We start from the raw sequence: 22,761 nt of genomic DNA, 5'->3' as shown, positions 1-22,761 counted from the left end.
TCAAGGTGGTAGAGAGAATGGCGTTTATAGCAATTTCAGTGCCCAAAAAATGATCAGCGTGGTACGTGCCTTACAAAATATGTTGATATAGACCTGTTAGATTATTTTTAGTAAATTGACCTTCCATTTAATTTGGGACCTGATGCTTACCTTTTGTCCTTGTGTGCGTAATATATTTGTTCACATTGTGTTCTGAAATGTAATCGTGGATCCTCAACCATCTTGGATTTACTTTATTTAAGGATGGTTTGATAATCATTATTTTGTCTTTACTTCTGTTTTTATTCATTTGAAATAATACTATATGGTAACATACAATTTTCAACTAAAAACGAAAAATTGAAATAAAAAGTTTCGAGAGAGTCCATGAAGAGTTTCACTTCTGAGAGAGTCTCTGATAGACCGGGTAATTTCTTACACGACCTGTTAACCCGATCCGAAACGATACGAAAATAACGGATTGTCAAGGCGTTAACTAATTGGCTCGTTATCAGGTCACATGTTTAGAAAGGGGATAATGTTAGGAGGACCAAATTCTTTAAACCAAATGATGTGATTGATAATGATTGGATTATTACTTAGACGTTGATTAACGTGCTTATTTCCTATTGGTGACACATCATTTGGTTTAAAATTTTGGTCTCCTAGCATTACCTAAAAAAGAACATTCATGTTCTCATTAATGAAAGTGTTATTGAGTCTCTGGATTCTTTGAATCCTTTTATGCATGCACGGGGAGTTTCTTTCATGGTTGATAACTGTTCAACAACAACTCGGTTGGGATCAAGGAAATGGGCTCCACGATTTGATTACATCCTTACTTAGCAGGCCTTAGTTCCTGTGGACAATGAAGCACCCATCAACCGAGGAGCAGGATTCTCGCCCCTCTTTTTTTCTTCCCTTCCTATTTGAATGGTCACAGTTAAGGTACGTCAACATCTTATATTATTTTTTTATAGAAAGAGAAAGACAAAATAAAGAATGTGAGAGAAGAAGATGGAAAGAAAAGGGGAGAAAATCTTAATCCCAAAGTATGCGCTGAATTCAGACTTACAGTTGACATTTTAGTGACTGCTAATGCATACTTTGTGCGACCATGAGTTGCGTCAAAGATAAAAGTGGAAACACCACTTGCGCCAGAGTTGCACATGTTCTTATTTCATTGAGAAAACACCACTTGCGGTATACTTTATCCATGTATGTTCTCCATCAACACCTATCCCTTGACTAATAGCGGAAACAAATTGGTCGATGGATAGTCCACATACCCCTTTAATGACCACTGTTATAGGACTGACATGAAATTTTCTTCTCCGACATCAATGAAAACAGAAATAGGTAGATTAGCAAGCCTTGAGAAGGATCCGTAAGAAAGTTATGAAATTATAAGAAAAACAACAAGACATTAGGATTACGGATTTAATAAACAAAAATTACAATTTACTTATCATTGACATACATAAGACATAACGCTTGCGGAAAGAGTCTTTTACTTTCAACAAGCGAAAGTGTTTCAGCAATAATAGGGCTTGCACGGAATCGAACATGTGTGTTGTGAAAGCAGGGACACCCTTATTATAGTGATTCCTCCAATCTCGCCGGTTATAGTAATTGGAGGAATACACCAAATCACCATTTAATCTTAATGGTGTCCCACCAAGGCATGTACAATATGTCTTACTTAATTAGGGTTTCAATTAGTCAACTAATATATCTTGGTTCCATGATTCTTACTAACCAATATTGAATTACGTTAAAAGTAAAATATCTTGAAGATCAAGTTATTTGCCTTTTAAGTAATTTGATTCATAATAATTGACAACTCAACATGAGTCTTACAAGGCCTTCTTATTGCTTATCGGCACGTCTTCATAGCCAGTTATATTGGTTGTATGAGGGCCTTCGGTGCTCCATGTACCGTTTAATACCGGCGTTGCGGTCCTTGCGGAGCTAATCACACGGTTTTGATTGATGAACTCAAAGGTGCCGTCAAGGTAGCCACCACCACAACCTAGGTCTTCACCGCGGGTATCACAATCAACCACTTGTTGCTCGGACAAAGTTTAATTCACCATATGTAAGCCCAGTAATTCCTTCAACGGCTCTCGCTGCTGCAAAAGCCCAATAGCCGCCTGAATATATAGATGTTTGATTGCAAATCTTTTGATTAGTGGGAGGCCATTGCGAACTTGGACCATAGGTTCTTTTGGTCATTGGGTGACTAAGATGGAGAATAAATGTGTGATTTTGGTTTTTAATCTTTCATATCAAATCTAATAGTGTGTGATCATGAATTCTTGGACACCTGATGACCAAGAAAGCGAGTCTAATAAATTTAGATGAGAAATGCCCAGCAATTTTCTTGATTATCTTATAAATATTTTACACATACAGGTTGATACATATCAGACTACCTACAAGGCATATAGCTAGTAGGCATTGATTTAATTAACTAAGCTGTGGGGTAAGAGGCAGACATAGCAATCCCACAAAGTCCTTCAGCTGCAGCAACATCTCTTTGCATTCTTATGTACCCAGCTTCGCCCCATTCTGCACCCCATGAGTTCTTCACTAGCCAATACTTAGTCCCATCCTCACTCACGCCATATCCAACAGCGGTAACACCATGGTCAAGACTCGTTCCACAAGTTCCAGTGAAGACACCACTTGAATAGAATTGGAAGTCGGAACCGCTAGCATCGATGGCAACGGAAACAGGTTGATGAGCAACAGCGGTTAGAAGGGCCTTTTCACTATTTGCCGGCACATCCTCAAAGCCAGTTATCTTGGCTGCAATGATGGCTTCCTTCTTGGTGTTACATGTACCATCAACACCGTTGTAGGGGTAATTAGTTTCTGTGCTAATACCGTGATTTTGTTGCATGAACTGAAACGCATCGTCCATTAAGCCACCCTCACAACCTTGGTCTTCACCAGCGGTGTCACAATCAACGAGCTCTTGCTCAGACAAAGAGATCAATTTACCAGTTGTAAGCTGTGTAACACCTTCGGTGGCGGCAACTGCTGAAAAAGCCCAACAACATCCTGTATTTCGATTGGAATCAAAAGTAGTTAGATCAGGAATATATTAAAGATGAATATATATGGTGTCTCTCAAAATTAATGGCAGGAAGCTAGACGTTTATGTACTTACCACATTGGCCTTGGTCCTTAACGGGGGTTACAGCTCCTTTCTTTCTCCAGTCCATTGTTGCTGGCAAAGCGGCAGTCACATTTTCAAATTTGAAAGAAGTCGTCTTCGTGGAACATTCATGGCCCTTGAATCCATTTCTTGAGGCTTTGAACTCTTCATTTGTAAGGTCTGCAAATTGATTGACGCTTAATTTGTAAGGTTTGTTTGCATCCTTATTAGAAGATTCTATAAACGCCACATTTTCCTTGAATATCTTGAAACGAGTTTCCTTCTCATCGACGTCATTATGTACGCGGCCATAACGAGCCAACCATTGCTCGTATCTCCCATACATTGATGCATCAAGCAGACTGCGAGAAGTGGCTTGGGAAGACCAAGCTCCCAACATGAGGATCAAACCCAAGCACATATACTTCCATAGCTGCAGGTTTAGGTTCTCCATGGGTAGCTAGCTAGTGAAGTAGAAGCAAGCTGGATTTTGGTAAAGGATATGATGATGAGCAGATATACTGAAATGGTAGATTTGCTCTACCATTTATATACTACTCAAGGTGGTACAGAGAATGGCGTTTATAGCAATTTCAGTGCCCCAAAAAATGATCAGCGTGGTACGTGCCTTACAAAATATGTTGATATAGACCTGTAAGATTATTATTAGTAAATTGACCTTTCATTAAATTTGGGACCCGATGCTTACCTTTTGTCCTTGTGTGCGTAATATAGTTGTTCACATTGTGTTCTGAAATGTACTCGTGGATCCTCAGCCATCTTGGATTTTTATTTTAGTTAAGGATGGTTTGATAATCATTATTTTGTCTATAGTTTAGTTTTTATTTATTTGAAATATGAAAACCGAAATCTTATTTGGTAAATACTTAAAATCTTCAACTGAAAACCAGAAAATGAAGTAAAATTTTTTGAGAGAGTAACTGGAGTCTCACTTCTGAGAGTGTCCCTAATAGATTTGACAATTTCTTACACAATTAGATAACCCAATTTGAAACGACATGACAATAATGAGTTTGGGTTAGCACGTTAACTAATTGGGTACCGGTCACTGATGGGTTCTTAACAGGTTTATCCATAGGTAACCCATTTCAATCCGATAGGAAAGGGTTAGTTTGATAATTTTAAGGAGTAATTAGGTTTTCATCCTTATTTTTACTACTCTATTGATTAAAACCTTATTACTTTTCAATTTTTGATCAAGGTCCTTTGTATTAATAATATCATTAATTATTTCAATAATAAAATATTTTTTATTTCTAAATATATTCATTTAATATTAAAAATGTTACAATTAGTATATTTATATTTATGGCTAAATTTTTTATCATATATTTTTATTTTTAGTTTGTACCCATTTTAATTTGCAACCCTTTTTTAATTTGTACCAATTTTCCTTTCAATTTTAATTTGTACCCATATATTAATTTCTTTTTGTGCCCATATTTTTTAAAGTTTTATTTGTATTGTACCCATATTTTTTTATTTATTTGTACCCATTTTTATTTTTGCTAAATGTACCCATTTTGAAGAATGTACCCATGTTTTGATACAATAATTTTTTGGTTATTTTTTATGAATGTACCCATGTTTACACACACACACACACACAATAGTATATTTATATTTTAATATTTTTAATCCCACAAATTATGTTTTTTATTTAAAATCTCATTACTATAAACAACTATAAATTTTAATTTTTAATTTAAAAAATATAGTAACTTACATAGAAATAAATTATCAATTAATTTTAGGGACTTGGATCAAAAATTGAAAACCAACAAAGTTTCAGTCAAAGATTATTCATAACTAGGGACCGCATCCAAAGTCTCCCTAATTTTAAACTACCAAAATACCTTACTAGAAGAGGCATAGTATTTAATCTCACATAAGTAAGATTAAAAAATTCCAATGCACGTTAAAAATGCCAAAGTGTATTAAAAATACCAAAGCACAATAAAAAAATTCATAATAATTAATCACAAGTATGAAAAATGTGAAGAAATATGCAAATGCTCGTGACCCCGCTTCCTCTACACTTTTACGATGGGTACATTGTCGTTTGGATTTTTAAAATCCTAGAAACCCTTGTGAACAGTGTGTTTTGGGCAATGTATTTCTAGGAGTTTAGAATAAATAAAAAATCATAATAATGAATGTAAAAGTGTGAAAAATGTGAAAAGGCACATCCGTGTGTTTTGGGCAGTGTATTACATCTATGTGTTCCTATGCACGTCCGTGCTTGTATATCAATTTGAGAACAAGTGTAAAGGCAAAGCCAGAATTTTATAATAATTGAGTCATAATTGTTGCCAAAAAGACTTCATTGGATCATTTCGTTGAGCTTCTGGTGGGTATCTGCCAAAATATGTCGTAGTCTCGCTTTTTGCCAAGGAATATCGAGTGAGGCTTTTTATCAAATACTTGCTGTATACCATAAGGTCGCATACAAGAAATAGGAGAAGAAAGACAAAAGAAAGAAAAAAGAAAATCTACAAATAACTGTACTAGGGTTGCACAAAAAAACATCAATTTGTAATTCAGTGTTTTTGACTTATTCTTTTAGTTTGCTGCAATTATGTTTAGGGGTCATATGCAAATATACAAATAAGTATGCATTATGGTTTTAAAGCTATTGGGGTTATGAGCAACCAATGACCCCATATTGGCTCCGCCACATAGTGAAATTTTTTTTTTCCCGACGGGGCATGTTAGAGATTTATAACTCTCTTTGAAGATGGAAAAAAGGAATTTGAGGCTGCATATAGCGCCTTTATCCATGCATGGACATATTTTATGATTACTATGAAGATGTTGCAAGTGGTAGGGAGATCCGCAGTGTTGTCTTGGCCGGTCATCGATTTTACGTATATTCCGGTGATAATATAACATTGCAAACACAAGCAATTGTTAGTGTTGAATATAGCTGTTAGTAGTGTGTGCCATGTCAGCATAGGATGTTAGGCTGTTAGTATTTGGAGTGTCATGTCAGCATAAGCTGTTAGAGAGTCTGTTGGAAATTGGTTGTGTTAGTTAGCTTTGTAGCAGACTAGGCTATGCAAATGTAATTCATTCAGCATTCATCAATACAAAAGATCATATTGTTGAATTATAATTCTATAGCTGATTAGTATTAGTGAAATAAGATGAGTTTATTTGTGTATTCACTTGAGCATATCTACCAAGTGTAAAGTCAAAAGATGTAAGGCCATGAGTGCCATGTGTGATGATCCTAGTTGTTAGGTAAATGAATGGCTGAGATCATTTCTTTCTGATGTGTTGATCCAGCTCAGCTCTTGTTAGCTGTAATATCTCACTGTGCATGTTGTGTGAGAGTGAGAGAGGAACATTAATGAAATAGAATATCCCTCTGTGAAATTTTGTAGAGAGAGGAAGAACAATCATTCCTTTTCCCATCGTCTCTGTGAATTGTTCTTCTCTCATTCTATTTTGCTAATCAGCATATCAAACACTAACATGGCCTCAGAGCCAGGTTGCGCCGTTAAAAATCTGGGCGTAAATCTGTGAGGTCACTAAGCTCAGTCGAAGCTCACGAAAGGCTTGCAAGATGTCTGGATCTGGAGGCTCGGAGGTGAGAACTCCAATCTTCTCCGGTGAGAACTACGAGTTCTGGAGAATTAAAATGGTAACAATCTTCAAATCCATTGGGATATGAAATCTGGTAGAAAATGGATTGCCAACACCCGATTCAAAGAAGAAGAAGAAGGAAGCTGAAGGGTCGTCGGAAAATGACAGTGATGAAATGGTTGCTGTGCTCATGAGGGATGCAAAGGCTCTAGGTATTATACAAAATGATGTTTCTGATCAGATTTTTCCTCGGATTGCCAATGCCGACTCAGCCAAGATGGCATGGGATCTACTGTACGGTGAATACCATGGTGGTGATCAGGTTAGATCTGTAAAACTTCAAAATCTTAGAAGAGAATTTGAGTATGCTAGAATGCGAGATGATGAATCCTTATCTAGTTATCTCACAAGGCTGAATGACTTAATTAATCAGATGAGAACATTTGGTGAATCTCTTTTTAATGAGAGACTTGTGCAGAAGGTTCTGATAAGTCTAAGTAAACCTTATGATTCGATCTGTTTGGTTATAGAAAATACAAAGTGTCTAGAGATTGTAGAATTGCAGGAAGTTGTTGCAATCTTGAAGAGTCAAGAACAACGGTTCGATTTGCATAATGTTGATACCACTGAGAAGGCATTTGCATCATTCTCAGTGAGTCCCAAAGGGCAAAATAGAAGTGGAGTTCAATATGATTCATCAAAATTCCAGAAGAATTGGAATTCTAAGGGAAAGAAATGGGATTCAAAACCTTGATTCCAACAGAAATCCTTCAATAGTCCCGCATCAAATTCATATCAGTCACAGTCATTGGGTCAAGAGAGTATCAAACCACAGTGTAGAGTGTGCTCTATGTTTCATTTTGGTGAGTGTAGATATAAGGGGAAGCCCAAATGTTATACATGCGATAAGTTTGGACATTGGGGTAGAGAATGCATTGTACAAAAGAATGTGCAAAAGGCAAACTCTGCAAATCAGGTGGAAATGACAGGGAATTTGTTCTATGCTAATAGTGCAATCTCAGAGACAAATGTCAATGGAAATTGGTATGTTGACAGTGGTTGTAGTAACCACATGACAGGGAATGCTGATCTTCTTGTTGACATAAAAATAAATGTTGCTGGAATGGGTTCACTGCAGATAGACACTAATAGAGGTAAAAAATATATCAGAGAAGTCATGTATCTGCTAGGGTTAAAAAAGAACTTACTGAATGTTGGACAAATGGATGAGCATGGGTATTATCTAGTGTTTGAAGGAGGCTTGTGTAGTATATTTGATGGACCTTCACTTGACAATCTTGTCATCAAGGTTAAGAAGAAAGAAAATAGATGCTACCCTCTTTCTCTGTTGCAAAACAATCAGTTGGTTCTGAAGGCTTGCATAGAGCACTCTACTCAGATTTGGCACAGAAGACTAGGTCACTTGAACTTCAGGGGACTTCCGCAACTCAGTGAGAAGAATATGGTGCATGGTCTTCCATATCTAGAAGCAATCAAAGATGTATGTCAAGGATGTCAATTTGGAAAACAACATAGAGACTGGTTTCCAAAAAAACAAGCCTGGAGAGCAAACTGTCATCTGGAACTTATTCATGTTGATCTGTGTGGTCCTATGCAGAATGCATCCTTGGCTGAAAACAAGTATTTCATGTTATTCATTGATGACTATACAAGGATGATTTGGGTGTATTTCCTCAGATACAAATCTGATGCATTCAATTATTTCAAAAAATTTAAGTCAATGGTGGAGTTGTAGAGTGGTTTCAAACTTAAATGCCTAAGGAGTGACAAAGGTGGAGAATTCTTATCATCTGAGTTCACTAAGTTCTGTGATACTGAAGGCATTCAAATACAACTTACAATGGCTTATACTCTTCAGCAAAATGGAGTAGTGGAAAGAAAAAACCGAACTGTGGTTGAAATGGCAAAATCTATGCTTCATGATAGAGATATGCCATACTTTCTTTGGGCTGAAGCTGTACACACAGCTGTGTATATTCTAAATATGTGTCCTACAAAGGCACTTGGAAATACAACTCCCTTTGAAGCTTATAGTGGTAGAAAACCAGGTATAACACATCTCAAGATTTTTGGTTCCCTATGCTATGTACATGTGCCTACTGAGACAAGACAGAAGCTAGATGCTAAGAGTGTCAAAGGTGTATTTGTGGGATATGCTACATGTGAGAAAGGATACAAAATATTTGATCCACGCACCAAGAACCTAATCTTGTCAAGAGATGTAGTTTTTGATGAATCTATGACTTGGAATTGGAAAGAAAATTCACAAAATTCAGTTGCTGCAACCTACATTCAGGATCAACCTGAAAATGTAGTTGGTGTGAATTCATATGAGTTTAGTGAAACTGAAGAAAGCTCAATCAGTTATAGTTTTCCCTTTTATACAGAAGAATAAGAAATCTGTACCCCTGAATCTGCAAAGATTTCAGAGACTTATGATCACTCACATCTGAAATGGAGAAATTTGAATAATGTTATTGCCCAATGCAACTCATGCATTCTGGAACCAGAAAGATATGCAGATGCAACTCAAGATGAATCATGGTTAAAGGCAATGGAAGATGAATTAGCCATGATTGAGAAGAATGGCACCTGGAAGCTTGTGGATAGACCAACAGAAAAGCCGGTTATTGGAGTTAAATGGGTCTACAAAACCAAGTTAAATCTTGATGGTTCAGTTTTAAAAAACAAAGCTAGGCTAGTTGCAAATGGTTATTCTCAAAAGCCAGGGCTAGACTACAATGAAACTTATGCTCCAGTGGCTAGATTGGATACTATCAGGACACTTGTAGCTTTGGCAGCACATAAGAGCTGGAAATTGTATCAGCTTGATGTAAAATCAGCATTTTTAAATGGTGTATTGGAAGAAGAAGTTTATGTAGATCAGCCCGAAGGATATGTAGTCAAGGGAAAGGAAGATAAAGTCTACAAACTGCATAAAGCTCTGTACGGGTTAAAACAGGCTCCAAGGGCCTGGTATGGAGAAATTAATACATACTTCTTTCAGTGTGGTTTTGAGAAAAGTTTGAGTGAACCAACACTGTACACCAAAGCAAGGGGGCAAGACATTCTGATTGTTTCTATCTACGTGGATGACATAGTCTATACTGGTAGTAATAGACAGATGCTTGAAGAATTCAAAGAAGACATGAAAAGAAAATATGAAATGACAGATTTGGGACTTCTCCATCATTTTCTTGGAATGGGGATAATTCAGACCAACTTTAGCATTTTCATTCACCAAAAGAAATATGCAAGTTCTTTACTAAACAAGTTCGGTCTAAATGAGTGCAAATCTGTGATCACACCACTTGTGGCAACTGAGAAATTAACCAAAGATGATGGAAGTGGAGCAGTAAGTGAAGAATTATACAGAAGTATTGTGGGGAGTCTTCTATATCTTATAGCTACTAGGCCGGACATAATGTATGCATCTAGTCTACTTGCTAGATTTATGCATTGTCCTACTAGCAAGCATTTTAGAACTGCCAAACGTGTGCTCAGATACATTAAAGGGACTCTTGACTATGATTTGGAGTATACAAAAGGCAAGAAGACAATGTTGATTGGCTATTGCGACAGTGACTGGGGTGGATCATCAGATGATAGCAAAAGTACATCCGGTTATGCATTTTCTTTTGGAAGTGGAGTTTTTTCTTGGGCTTTAGTTAAACAAAGCTGCGTGGCATTATCCACTGCAGAAGCAGAGTACATAAGTGCATCAAATGCCACTGCACAAGCAATCTGGCTCAGATTTGTATTGGAAGATTTTGGAGAACTTCAAACTAAAGCAACTCCATTGTAGTGTGACAACACCTCTGCAATTGCAATCACCAAGAATTCTGTGTTTCACCAGAAGACTAAACACATAGATAGAAGGTATCACTTCATTAAAGATGCACTGCAGGAAGGAATCATTAACTTGGTGTACTGTCCCACTGAAGTGCAGCTAGCAAGTATTTTCACAAAACCTTTGGCTAAGGATCGATTCAACTATCTCAGAAATATGCTTGGAGTAAAATCAGCTCAAGACTTAAATGGGGGTGTTGATTTATAAGTCTATAGCTGATTAGTATTAGTGAAATAAGATGAGTTTATTTGTGTATTCACTTGAGCATATCTACCAAGTGTAAAGTCAAAAGATGTAAGGCCATGAGTGCCATGTGTGATGATCCTAGTTGTTAGGTAAATGAATGGATGAGATCATTTCTTTCTGATGTGTTGATCCAGCTCAGCTCTTGTTAGCTATAATATCTCACTGTGCATGTTGTGTGCGAGTGAGAGAGGAACATTAATGAAATAGAATATCCCTCTGTGAATTTTGCAGAGAGAGGAAGAGCAACCATTCCTTTTCCCATCATCTCTGTGAATTGTTCTTCTCTCCTTCTCTTTTGCTAATCAGCATATCAAACACTAACACATATCTTTCTCATTTGTTTTCTCTCTAAAGATTCTTTCATTTGTTCTTCAAGTGTTCTTCAAAAGTCTTGAGTTTTCTGCATAATTTTAGAATGGTTATCTTGGTATCATTTGCCGACGATTTTGATTCTTGGGTTGTTTGTTCCGTTGTGATCTGATCATTGGTTGTTGATCTCCGATGGGCTTTTCCGATCAGGAAATGGTGATTCAGGTTTCGTTTTTATCTCGTGCACTCCATCTGTTTGTCTATATGTCACAATGAAAATTTCTTATATGCAAGTTTGTCTGTTAAGGCCGATAGCCAATTTTTGCAAGATTGTTGAAGAATACAAAAGCCGATTGCCTTTTGTCCTTGTGTGCGTAATATACTTGTTCACATTGTGTTCTGAAATGTACTTGTGGATCCTCAGCCATCTTGGATTTTTATTTTAGTTAAGGATGGTTTGATAATCATTATTTCGTCTTTAGTTTAGTTTTTATTTATTTGAAATATGAAAACCGAAATCTTATTTGGTAAATACTTAAAATCTTCAAATAATAACCAAAAAATGAAGTAAAACTTTTTGAGAGAGTAACTGGAGTCTTACTTTTGAGAAAGTCCCAATTAGATAACCTGATTCGAAACGACATGACAATAATGAGTTTGGGTTAACACGTTAACTAATTGGGTACCGATCATTGATGGGTTCTTAACAGGTTTATCCATGGGTAACCCATTTCAATCCGATAGGAAAATGTTAGTTTGATAATTTTAAACTACCAAAATACCTTACTAGAAGAGGCGTAGTATTTAATCTCACATAAGTAAGATTAAAAAATTCCAACGCACGTTAAAAATGCCAAAGTTTATTAAAAATACCAAAGCACAATAAAAAAAATCATAATAATTAATCACAAGTATGAAAAATGTGAAAAAATATGCAAATGCTCGTGACCCCGCTTTCTCTACACTTTGACGATGGGTACATTGTCGTTTGAATTTTTAAAAGGGGTGTGATATCCACACACCCCTTTTTACTTCTCCCACACCTTTTTAGTTTTCGGCCGTCGGATCGGATGAATTGAAGAAGATCAACGGACATAAATTAACAAGGGGTGTGTGAGAAGTAAAAAGAGGTGTGTAGATAGCACACCCCTTTTTAAAATCCTAGAAACCCTTGTGAACAGTGTGTTTTGGGCAATGTGTTTCTAGGAGTTTAGAATAAATAAAAATTCATAATAATGAATATAAAAGTGTGAAAAATGTGAAAAGGCACATCCGTGTGCTTTGGGCAATGTATTACATCTATGTGCTCCTATGGACATCCGTTCTTGTATATCAATTTGAGAACAAGTGTAAAGGCAAATAAGATATTAGGTTGCTATAAATATTTAGTTTTACAAACTTAGAAATTCAATTTGGGAAGATCCGCATGTTGGATTCCGTATCTGTTAGTTCCTATGATCCTCAAATATTACGTACTATAACATGTTAAGGTTTGGTGATGATCCAACGGTCGGATCATCGATTCGTATAATGACCAAGTGGCGGTCTCTATCAAAACTATAGTCATACAATGAGATTTCGTCAATCGGACATCACATATGGAATCAGGGTATCCAAATTAGTCTAGGGAGGGCAGGTGGGGTCTTGGCCCCCGCGGCGGCCGGCAGCCCTGACTCAGCGGAAAATTCAACTATTTTAAAAAATTACCAAATTTTACAAGCATGCAGATATCAATGAAAGGAACAATTGTCATACTTGGGCCAATGTCCAATTTTCGGCCGGAAAACACCTGAAATCAGCCTTGGACCACCGGAAACCCTAAAAATGGGTGTGCTTCGATTCGGCCACCATACGCGCTCCAACGCCTCCACCACTGATTGGGTTTTGTTCCTAAGGTTGAGGGGAGCCTTTTGGTGGTGGTCATTGATGGTAAGGGTTGCCCCGCGGCGGCCGGCAGCCCCGACTCAGATTACCAAATTTTACAAGCTTGCAGATATCAATGAGAGGAACAATTGTCATACTTGGGCCAATGTCCAATTTTCGGCCGGAAAACACCTAAAATCAGCCTTGGACCACCGGAAACCCTAAAAATGGGTGTGCTTCGATTCGGCCACCATACGCACTCCAACGCCTCCACCACTGATTGGGTTTTATTCCTAAGGTTGAGAGGAGTCTTTTGGTGGTGGTCATTGATGGTGAGGGTTGCCGGAGTGGCGGATCATAGTCGTGGGGTCACCGGAATCCACGATTCTGTTCTTCGCGATATGGGGCGAAAACCCCAACGATCTTGGGTGTAAAATGGAAAGGGAAGGCTGGTGGGGAGTTTTTAGGTGATAGTTTGGTGAAATTCGCCTAAAAATGGCAGAAGACCACTAGAATTTTCGTCGGGCAACCGGGTCGCAATGGGGGAAAACAGGTCGCCCGAATCCCCTGGTTTTCTACCTTCCTTATTTCCCTCCCGTTTCGCCGTTCTCTCCTCCCCCAATGGTTAGCCTCCCCTTTCCTTTCTTCAGATTGGTTCTTATTACCTCACTTCTAATTGGGTTGAGTCCTCCCTTATGAATCGTTATCTTGGTCTTATTTCTGATTGGGCTGAATTCCCACCTGGTAGGAATTCAATTAATATATAAATTAAATTTTAATAAACGAAAAACGATTTTGAATGCCCGTAACTTTTCCGTTATAATTCCAATTCGCAAACGGCTTTCGCCTATGTGCTCATAGGACTGAGATCTATCCAATTATATTTAGTTTGACCCTGAAAAGTTCACGGATTTTTTTTATGATTATTTTCAAAACTTCAAACTTTCTAATTAGTTTAACTGAAATCTAAATTCAAATAAATTAGTATAAATTACCGAAAAATAGTATAAAATCTCAATAATATAAACACGTAGATTATAACAGTGAAATTCAGGAATGGGATTTCACATTCTTCCCCCTTAAAAAAAATTTCGTCCTTGAAATTTCCATTGTTGGCCTACACAACATTGCAACAATTCAACAGATAACGAAACACTAAATGACATTCCAACTCCATTTATTATCAGATTAAGCTCACCTCAAGTTCGACAGTTTTGAACTTCAATTCCTCGATCCCAACACACGTTTAGGATTGACACGTGACGTCACCAAGTATTCGTATATCCAACAGACCCCACCTCCGGGATATGTACAAAGCATAATTCAAGATTCGAATTGCTTAGTAATTTTTGTATACTTTATGACAACATCTAACCTCCTCATTAGACTGCCTACGTATCCTAAATAGGGATCAAGCCATTCGTAATTCACCATTCCCTACACCCGGACGTTATCACGATACGTTCTAATTGAAAGACATAGCATCCCTCAATCAATTAGTACAACTTGACAAGCATGAAATTACTAGATTTAGGGCTACATAACAAACCTACACGACAATCAAGATTTCCAATTCATCCATCATATAAATAACTATGTTTCACCTAATACCACAATTCATAGTATGCAACATCTTAAAGAACAGTCAACGAAGCACAATGTTATTCTCTAGACACATTGGTCAACGAGTCTAATCATCATAATAACAATTATATCCAACATTATTCCACAATCACTCCAATCAATCAATCTTAAGAATCAGAGGTGTATTATATTAACATTTAACTACATTAATCAATCAGTAAGATCGCATTTCAATATACGAAATTTAATGAAGGAATTCTACATAATTCCCTACCTGAATTCCAAGTAATAACATGATAATTCTACTTTATAAACATAACGTCTACTGTGAGCAATTCCTACTCACTTGAATCTAGGGTCTGACTAACTTTATGGAAATGAGCAAGAATAGGGATTCTGGACCACTCAAAGGAATCCAACCAAAATATGATTGCCTATCGAAATGTACCGAATACCACTAATCCTCATCACTTCTAGAATGCGTATGGTCCCCCATCGCAGATATACCAAGCATAACCATAGGCATAATTTCATCGTGCAGGTAGTGATTACCCATCACGGATATACTAAGCATGATCACCCTTGAATACGTATGGTCCCCCATCAGAGATATACCAAGCATGGCGACATCCTAACTCTAGGTAGTGATCACCCATTGTGGATATACCAAGCATGATCACTCATAGAATGTGTATGGTCCCCCATCGTGGATATACCAAGCAGAACCATATGCATAGTCTAATAACGTAGGTAGTGATCACCCATTGTAGATATACAAAGCATGATAACCCCTAACAGTCCCCCATCGCTGATATACCAAGCATGACTATATCCTATAACTCTAGGTAGTGATCACCCATCACGGATATACCAAGCATGATTACTCCGAGAATGCGTATGGTCCCCCATCGCGGATATACCAAGCAGAACCATACGCATAGTCTAATTGTGCAAGCGATGATCACCCATCACGGATATACCAAGCATGATTGCCCCTGAAATATGTATGGCCCTTCATCGTGGATATACCAAGAAGAACCATGCATGTACCACTGTTACATGGTGCAGTAAATTCAACACTCAACCTACCCATACCTCAACTCCTATGAGTTACAACGTAGTCACCTACACCATTAACTTCTCATGGCCACCAAGTAATATGTCACACAAGCTTCTAAATTCTACATAATACTTCTAATAGGATTCTAGAAACACATGGTCATATCATTTATCATACTTATCATCCACATTATTAAGAAGATTAATAAACACATATATCACAATATGACGTTCCATACATGTAAATCGATGTATATTTTATCTGGGATAACTCACTAACCAATATAGGCCCACTAAGCCCTACATAGTATCTAGTAATACAAACTTTAATAGTTAAGATCAATTTGTAGCATAATGACCAAAAGTCAAGTCCTTGTCAAAAGTGGGGTCCACAACCTTGTACAAGTCAATCTGGAACATCTGCCCATGGATTTCCAATCTGTAACTTCTCAAGGGTCTCATTTATCTTCTAGCACAATACTATAAAATTTTGAAACTATCCAACTGTCGGATCTCCGCTAATTGCTAGAGTTAGGTTGCTATCAACGTTTGGTTTTACAAACTTAGAAATTCAATTTGGGAAGATCCGTTCGTCGGATTCCGTATCCGTTAGTTCCTATGATCATCAAACATTACGTACTATAACGTGTTAAGGTTTGGTGATGATCCAACAATCGAATCGTCGATTTGTATGATGACTAAGTGGTGGTCTCTATCAAAACTATAGTCATACAATGAGATTTTGTCAATCGGACATCACATATGGAATCACGGTATCCAAATTAGTCTAGGAAGGGCTGATGGGGTCTCGGCTCACGCGCCGCCCCGACTCATCGGAAAATTCAACTATTTTAAAAAATTACCAAATTTTACAGGCATGCAAATTTCAATGAGAGGAACAATTTTCATACTTGGGCCGAATTCCCATCATCTCATTCATCTCCTAAAATTAGGCAAACATAAGAAAGCCCACCCTCACAAGAATCTGGCTGATTTCCTTCCCTTGTAATTACTGATTGACTGTCCATGTAATCATTCAATTTGTTTGATTGTGTTAATATACTTTCTATAAATGGGATTATGTTGGTCCACTCTTGTAATTATATATATATATGAATACCATGACTAATAGATCAGTCAAGAATTCCAACATAAAACCTTTCTTGCCGCAACATTCTAAAACCTCACTGGTACATATTTCTTGATGGTATCAGAGCCCAAAAAAGGCTAACACCCAATCAGTTGATCTTATTCTTTTCTTCTGCTAACTATCAATGGCAAACCCTGATAACTCGGCTCTCTTTTCCGCTGCATCTGGTGCATCTCAAACCTCAGACAGTCAAACTCAATTTGCCATGGCGTGCTTCACTTCTGCTCTTCCCACCTCCTTCAATATATCTAATATCTTCACCACACCAATGGATCGCATAAATTTTCTTAATTGGAAGCCACAATCTGAGGATGTTCTCGAACTTCATGATCTTGGTGTTATTGTTAAACTTGAAGATAAACTTGCCAAGAACTTATTTGATGGCTCACTCAATCCTATCTACTTGAAAGACAAGCTAATGCTCAGTTGGATCAAGGCCACAACATCTCCCTCAATAAAGACTATTCTTTTTCCATGTTCGACTACCTTCGAAGCCTGGAATCTTTTCCAAAAGAGGTTTTCTCCTTTCTCTAAGACTCATGTACGAACCCTCAGAGACCAAATTCGTACCCTAAAAAAGACTCTGGATCAATAGATGCCTGATTATCTTATACATGCTCGGTCACTTTTTAACTCTCTTGCATTCGCTAGTACCTCGATGACAAATAACGAACTAATTGAATATATATTGCATAGTCTGGGTCATGAGTATAAAAGAGTTCACCACTTCCCTTCATCTTCATCAAACTCTCAGTTTTAATGATTTTTTTGACCTACTCCTTCAAGAAGAACAACTCCATAAAAGAATGGAAGCACTTTCATTATCAAACGGAGTTGCACTTGCCACATATTGTCACATCCCAGCCCGGGCCCCTACCCCATATCTGGCTCGACTCCGCCTTAGCACGATATTGTCTGCTTTGGGCCCAGACCACGCCCTCATGGTTTTGGAGTTCCGATGGAACCCGAAGCCAGTGAGCTCCCAAAAGGTCTCGTGCTAGGTAGAGTTGGGAATATACATATAAGGCTTACAAGATCCACTCCCCTAGGCAATGTGGAATGTTACAATCCACCCCCTTAGGGGCCCGACGTCCTTGTCGGCACACTTCCGGCCAGGGATTGGCTCTGATACCAAATTGTCACATCTCGGTCCAGGCTCTCACCACATCCCGGCCGTTATAGCATGATATTGTCTGCTTTAGGCCCCGATCACGCTCTCATGGTTTTGTTTCTGGGAACTTACACGAGAACTTCCTAAACATGCCTCAAACCAACAACTACAAGGGACACAAACACGGACGCGGACGCGGTTGTAACTAGAACAATGGGCGTGGTAACTTTGACCACCATGAATATGGAAGAAACTTTAATCGTGATCGTGATGATGGTTAGTGGAACAACCGCAATGGTGGTAATTAATGGGAGCAAAATAATAATGCAAATGGCATCCTGTATCATGGAAACCCACGACACAATCCAATTCTATTGGATAATCGTCCACCGCTGCTCCTAACATCATCAAATTCCTCTGCATTTCAATTTGATGTCCCTTGCCAAGAATATGGAAAATATGGTCATAATTTTCGTGTTTTCCCTCAACGAGGCAACTATGCCTACACGAATGATCACTCAGGTGCTACCTCAAACCCAATTGATTGGTGTTTTGACTCCGGAGCAACCCACTACATGATTTCTGGTCCTCGTGCACTCACTAACGTGCATCCTTATACAGGTATTGATTCTATCATTGTTGGTAATGGGTCTCACCTTTCTATTATGTATATTAAGGGATAGAAAGCCATTGAGTTCATTGCATCTTAAAGAGGTTTTATGTGTTCCAGCCATTTGGAAAAATCTATTATCTATTTGAAGATTTTTTCACGATAATGACTATTATATCATCATGAATGCTTATGGTTTTTGTGTCAAGGACAACAAGACGGGGAAGGTTCTTCTAGTTGGCAGTAACTTCAATGGCCTCTATCACATCCGTGCAGCCCCAAAAGTTACAGAGAAAATAGTTTTCTATGGAGAAAAGACGACTCAGGACATTTGGCATACTCGCCTTGGACACCCGTCTTACCATGTATTTCGGATGATTTTGAATAAACACCATTTACCTATTAGTGGTAAGATTGATTCTAATAAAACTTGCCATGTTTGTCCCATGGGAAAATCTTGTAGATTACCTTTCTGTAATCGCACTTCTCATACACAAAAACCATTAGAATTATTGCACTTGGATATTTAGGGACTGGCACCTGTTTTGTCAAATTTTGGATATAGATTTTATCTCTCCATTGTGGACGATCACACCCGTTACGTATGGCTGTATCCATTACTCAAAAAATCCGATGTGCTTCTACGCAAACCTCTAAAACACGGGTGAACAGTGACCCTTTAATGAAAGTTTCTGGCAATCCTACCATTTATCTTATATTCTGCTTCATATAAGAACTCATCAATCAATGCCCATATCGACATACAACACTAGCCAAATATCTTTTTTCTGAGAAACATTTATGCAAGGGAAATACGAGAATTAACCAGAAAAAAAAATCAAATTGAACCTAACCCCTCTGTCCCCCCTTTAAGAAAACATTTTCCCGGAAAATGGGTTGGAACCCTACATTTTGAGGTAGAGCTCTCTACGGGTGTGCACAAAGTAAGTTTCTAAACCATACAATCCTAGATTTACCTAAGGCATAATTTAGCTTGCTTGAAAGTGGAAAAAGGTTTAAGCAACTAACTAAAAATTTTCTGGGTCAAAAATTTTCTCGGGAAACAAATAGAACCCAAGTGAGGAAACAAACCTTGAAGTGAGTTCTGGACTTCATTGAAATCGGAATCGCAGGAGGAACGGAGGGCCTTGCGGTGCTGTAGACATTGCGCCAAGTTGTTGATGTCCCTCTGGTCCTTCAACACCTTTACTAGATCGTCGCTGTACGAAATCAGCTTCGAAATTCCAGAAGCTTCTCCCATTTCTCGGAGGAAGCTTTTCCCTTCATCTTTATCGTCCCTTTTCTGCTCCACCCAACTTCATCTCTACCAAAGATCTTTGATGATGAGGGAGAAAATGGCGAAAAGAATGGAATTTGGTGATGAGAGAAAAAGTAAAGACAGAAAGAGACAGAGAGGCAGTTGGACGAGAATGAGAAAAAAATGGAGATGATTCTAGAGAGAGCGTTCTAGAAAAGTAAAAGAAAATGTAATATGTTTGTACCATACTTGACCAATCCCGAAACTACCAAGCACCGGTTAACATTATACCGTCAAGGACCTATAAGAGTTTTCCTTCAACCAGGAGGCCAATCACAACGCAACACGTGTCAACACCAAGAGGCCAATCACAGGGCGACACATGTTAACATCAAAGGCCAATCACAGCATGACACGTGTCAAGTCCAGAACAAAAATAGAAATTCTCTTCTATAAAAGGAGATCATTCTCCCACAATAATCCCTAATGTCATTTGTACTAAATCATTCACTAGTACTCACTAAAGAAGAGCTTAAACTTATGTACTTGTGTAAACCCTTCACAATTAATGAGAACTCATCTACTCTGTGGATGTAGCCAATCTGGGTGAACCACGTACATCTGATGTTTACTTCCCTGTCTCTATCCATTTACATACTTATCCACACTAGTGACCGGAGCAATCTAACGAAGGTCACAAACTTAACATTTTCTGTTGTACCAAAGTCTTCACTGATTTTGTGCATCAACATTTGGCGCCGTCTGTGGGAACGACACTTATTCCCACTATCTTCAGCTTTGTCAAGCTGGTTTCCACCATTCGTACACTCTCTTTTGACCAGGCATCCCTATCCAACATGGGGAGCGAAGGAAGCCACGACACAAAGAATGACACCCCTCTTGCACTTAGTGCAAAGCAACGAAAGAATGAAGGAAATAAGCTCGTTATTCAAGCTAAAGTCGAGGAGTTGGAGGCTCAGAACAACAAGATAGCAATAAAGAATGAGATCCTCCAAGAACACTATGAGAAGCTCTTCGAGACGTTCCACGAAATTAGGTGTACTCAAACACGCGAGCTTGTTACCCCTGTGGACATCAACCATCATCTGGGTGCCCCCCAACACAGAGGGTCACCTTCCTTTGACATGGGTATCCCTGATGAGGAGCGAGCTAATCATCAAAACATTGATCAACATGAGACTACTCTCAACCCAGCTGTTTCGACCCAAAACAGGAGAAGTGGAGGAAGACACATTTTTATAGAAGGGTTGGAATGATCGAAAGTTGTTTATCGTGACTGCCGAGACTTTCTAAAATAACGTCGAGAGAATCCCTTCCACATAAACTCGAAGATCAATGACCCAAGAATTTCTGAAAGACTCGGTCCCCTCCTACGACCCATGCCAGTTGCCCATCTAAGGAAAGAACGACAAGTCCCAGAGGAACATAAAGGTACAGGGGACTCGGAGGTATTCCGACAGACTTGCCCTAGAAGTCAGTACGGCGACTCCAAGGAAAAATCACACGCTCCTGCTTAAACTTTCCTACTTCCGAGAGACAATGGATACTTACGAAAGAAAATTTCAGTGGTACATGACTTCACTCAAAACCCCTTTATTCTACAGCTCTTTGAGGAAGTAAACAAGTTGAAGGCCGCACGTCAGGCCGAGATACCTGACTGAAACCAACCCAGGCCTGGCCCTCTCACAAGGAGGATCCTCGACACCCCCTTCAAGAGAAGATAAAACAAAAGCTTGGTTTACAACTTTATACTAGAAGGGAAGATCTGATTGAACACCTTAACCTCTTTGAGTCCACCAAGGCATATCAGATGCACACCGACAAAGAACGATGTCTTCTCTTCCCTTCCACATTCTCTAGCAGAGCTTTAAACTGGTATTTTCATCTTCCACCCGAGACAGTAGACTCATTTGAAGAACTAAGGAAACTGTTTGTCTCTCAACACATCTTCCAAACCGATTGCTTACATTCTGCAGATGACTTATACATTATTCGCCAGAAGCCGAACGAGTCATTACAAGAGTATGCCGGTCACTTCAGCCATGAGTATTCTTAATGCGCTGAGGCAGATGACAAGACCGCCCTCAAAGCCTTCACGGCAGGCCTACGTGATTGTTTCTTTAAGTACATGATCAATGCCAACACTTTGAAGACTTACTCTGAGGTGATGGCACATGTTTGAAGACTTACTCTGAGGTGATGGCACATGCTTACAACCACGCCTCTGCCGAAGTAAGGACATACTAAGGGAACCCCCATATGGTTAACCCCTATCAACAAGTGGGAAGTGGAAGTCAAGTTCTACCAATTGAAGAGATCTTAGCCATTCAGACACCTATTGCATCATCTCCTGCCTCATTTAGCTACTCGCTAAGTCACCAAACGTATTTGTCTCTTGGTAAGAGGAAGGATTTTTACTTTCAGCAAGCCCATTACAACAAGAGGGATAAAAGTTCGTATCAAGACAACCAAGGGTGAACGTACCGTCGACTATTATGATTATGTGGCCAAGCCTCACTCTTTCAAAGTGGAGGACTAGGTACTAAAGGAAATGCTATTATAAGAAGGCATACATATTACAAATGTTTTGACTCTCAACCGCTTGAGATCTTTTGTCACACAAGCCATTCGGCAAATATTTAAAGAAAAGGGAATTCAGACAACTTCTACAAGCAAGACACCTCCTTCATCAACTCCCTCGACCGAAGACTTGGGGGACTCCTACCATATGCTACTACACCTCGGTACTTGGAAGTTTCACGACTACTCAGTGACTTAGATTTTTCAAGTCTCCAACCGAGAAGTTTTCCTCACTCAGGAAATTAAGGGAGCATTACCTCAACCTACATGCTTCACTCACAAAGCTTCAATATACAAGATTCAACAAAAGAAAAAAATTCAAAGAATTTAGTGAAGGAGACCTTGTTG

At 38.5% G+C, this 22,761-nt stretch overlaps 2 protein-coding genes across 2 annotated transcripts in view; both read right to left on the bottom strand.

Annotated features, from left to right (window-relative positions):
* The window catches only part of LOC126611452 (senescence-specific cysteine protease SAG39-like), a 28,569-nt gene extending 24,973 nt beyond the window's left edge, over positions 1 to 3,596 (bottom strand). Inside the window, exons 1-2 of the mRNA XM_050279745.1 lie at positions 3,155 to 3,596; positions 2,372 to 3,045 (exon numbers count right to left, since the gene is read on the bottom strand). Of these exons, the coding sequence (XP_050135702.1) occupies positions 2,453 to 3,045; positions 3,155 to 3,596 (1,035 nt within the window). The 3' untranslated portion in view covers positions 2,372 to 2,452. The remainder of the gene's footprint in view (positions 1 to 2,371; positions 3,046 to 3,154) is intronic.
* The window catches only part of LOC126611449 (senescence-specific cysteine protease SAG39-like), a 61,736-nt gene that overhangs the window by 15,041 nt on the left and 23,934 nt on the right, over positions 1 to 22,761 (bottom strand). The gene's annotated exons all lie outside the window — the stretch shown is intronic.

This window comes from Malus sylvestris, chromosome 17 (genome assembly GCF_916048215.2).
Source record: "Malus sylvestris chromosome 17, drMalSylv7.2, whole genome shotgun sequence".
Classification (NCBI taxonomy): Eukaryota; Viridiplantae; Streptophyta; class Magnoliopsida; order Rosales; family Rosaceae; genus Malus; species Malus sylvestris.
This window is presented reverse-complemented; position numbering and strand designations above follow the sequence as displayed.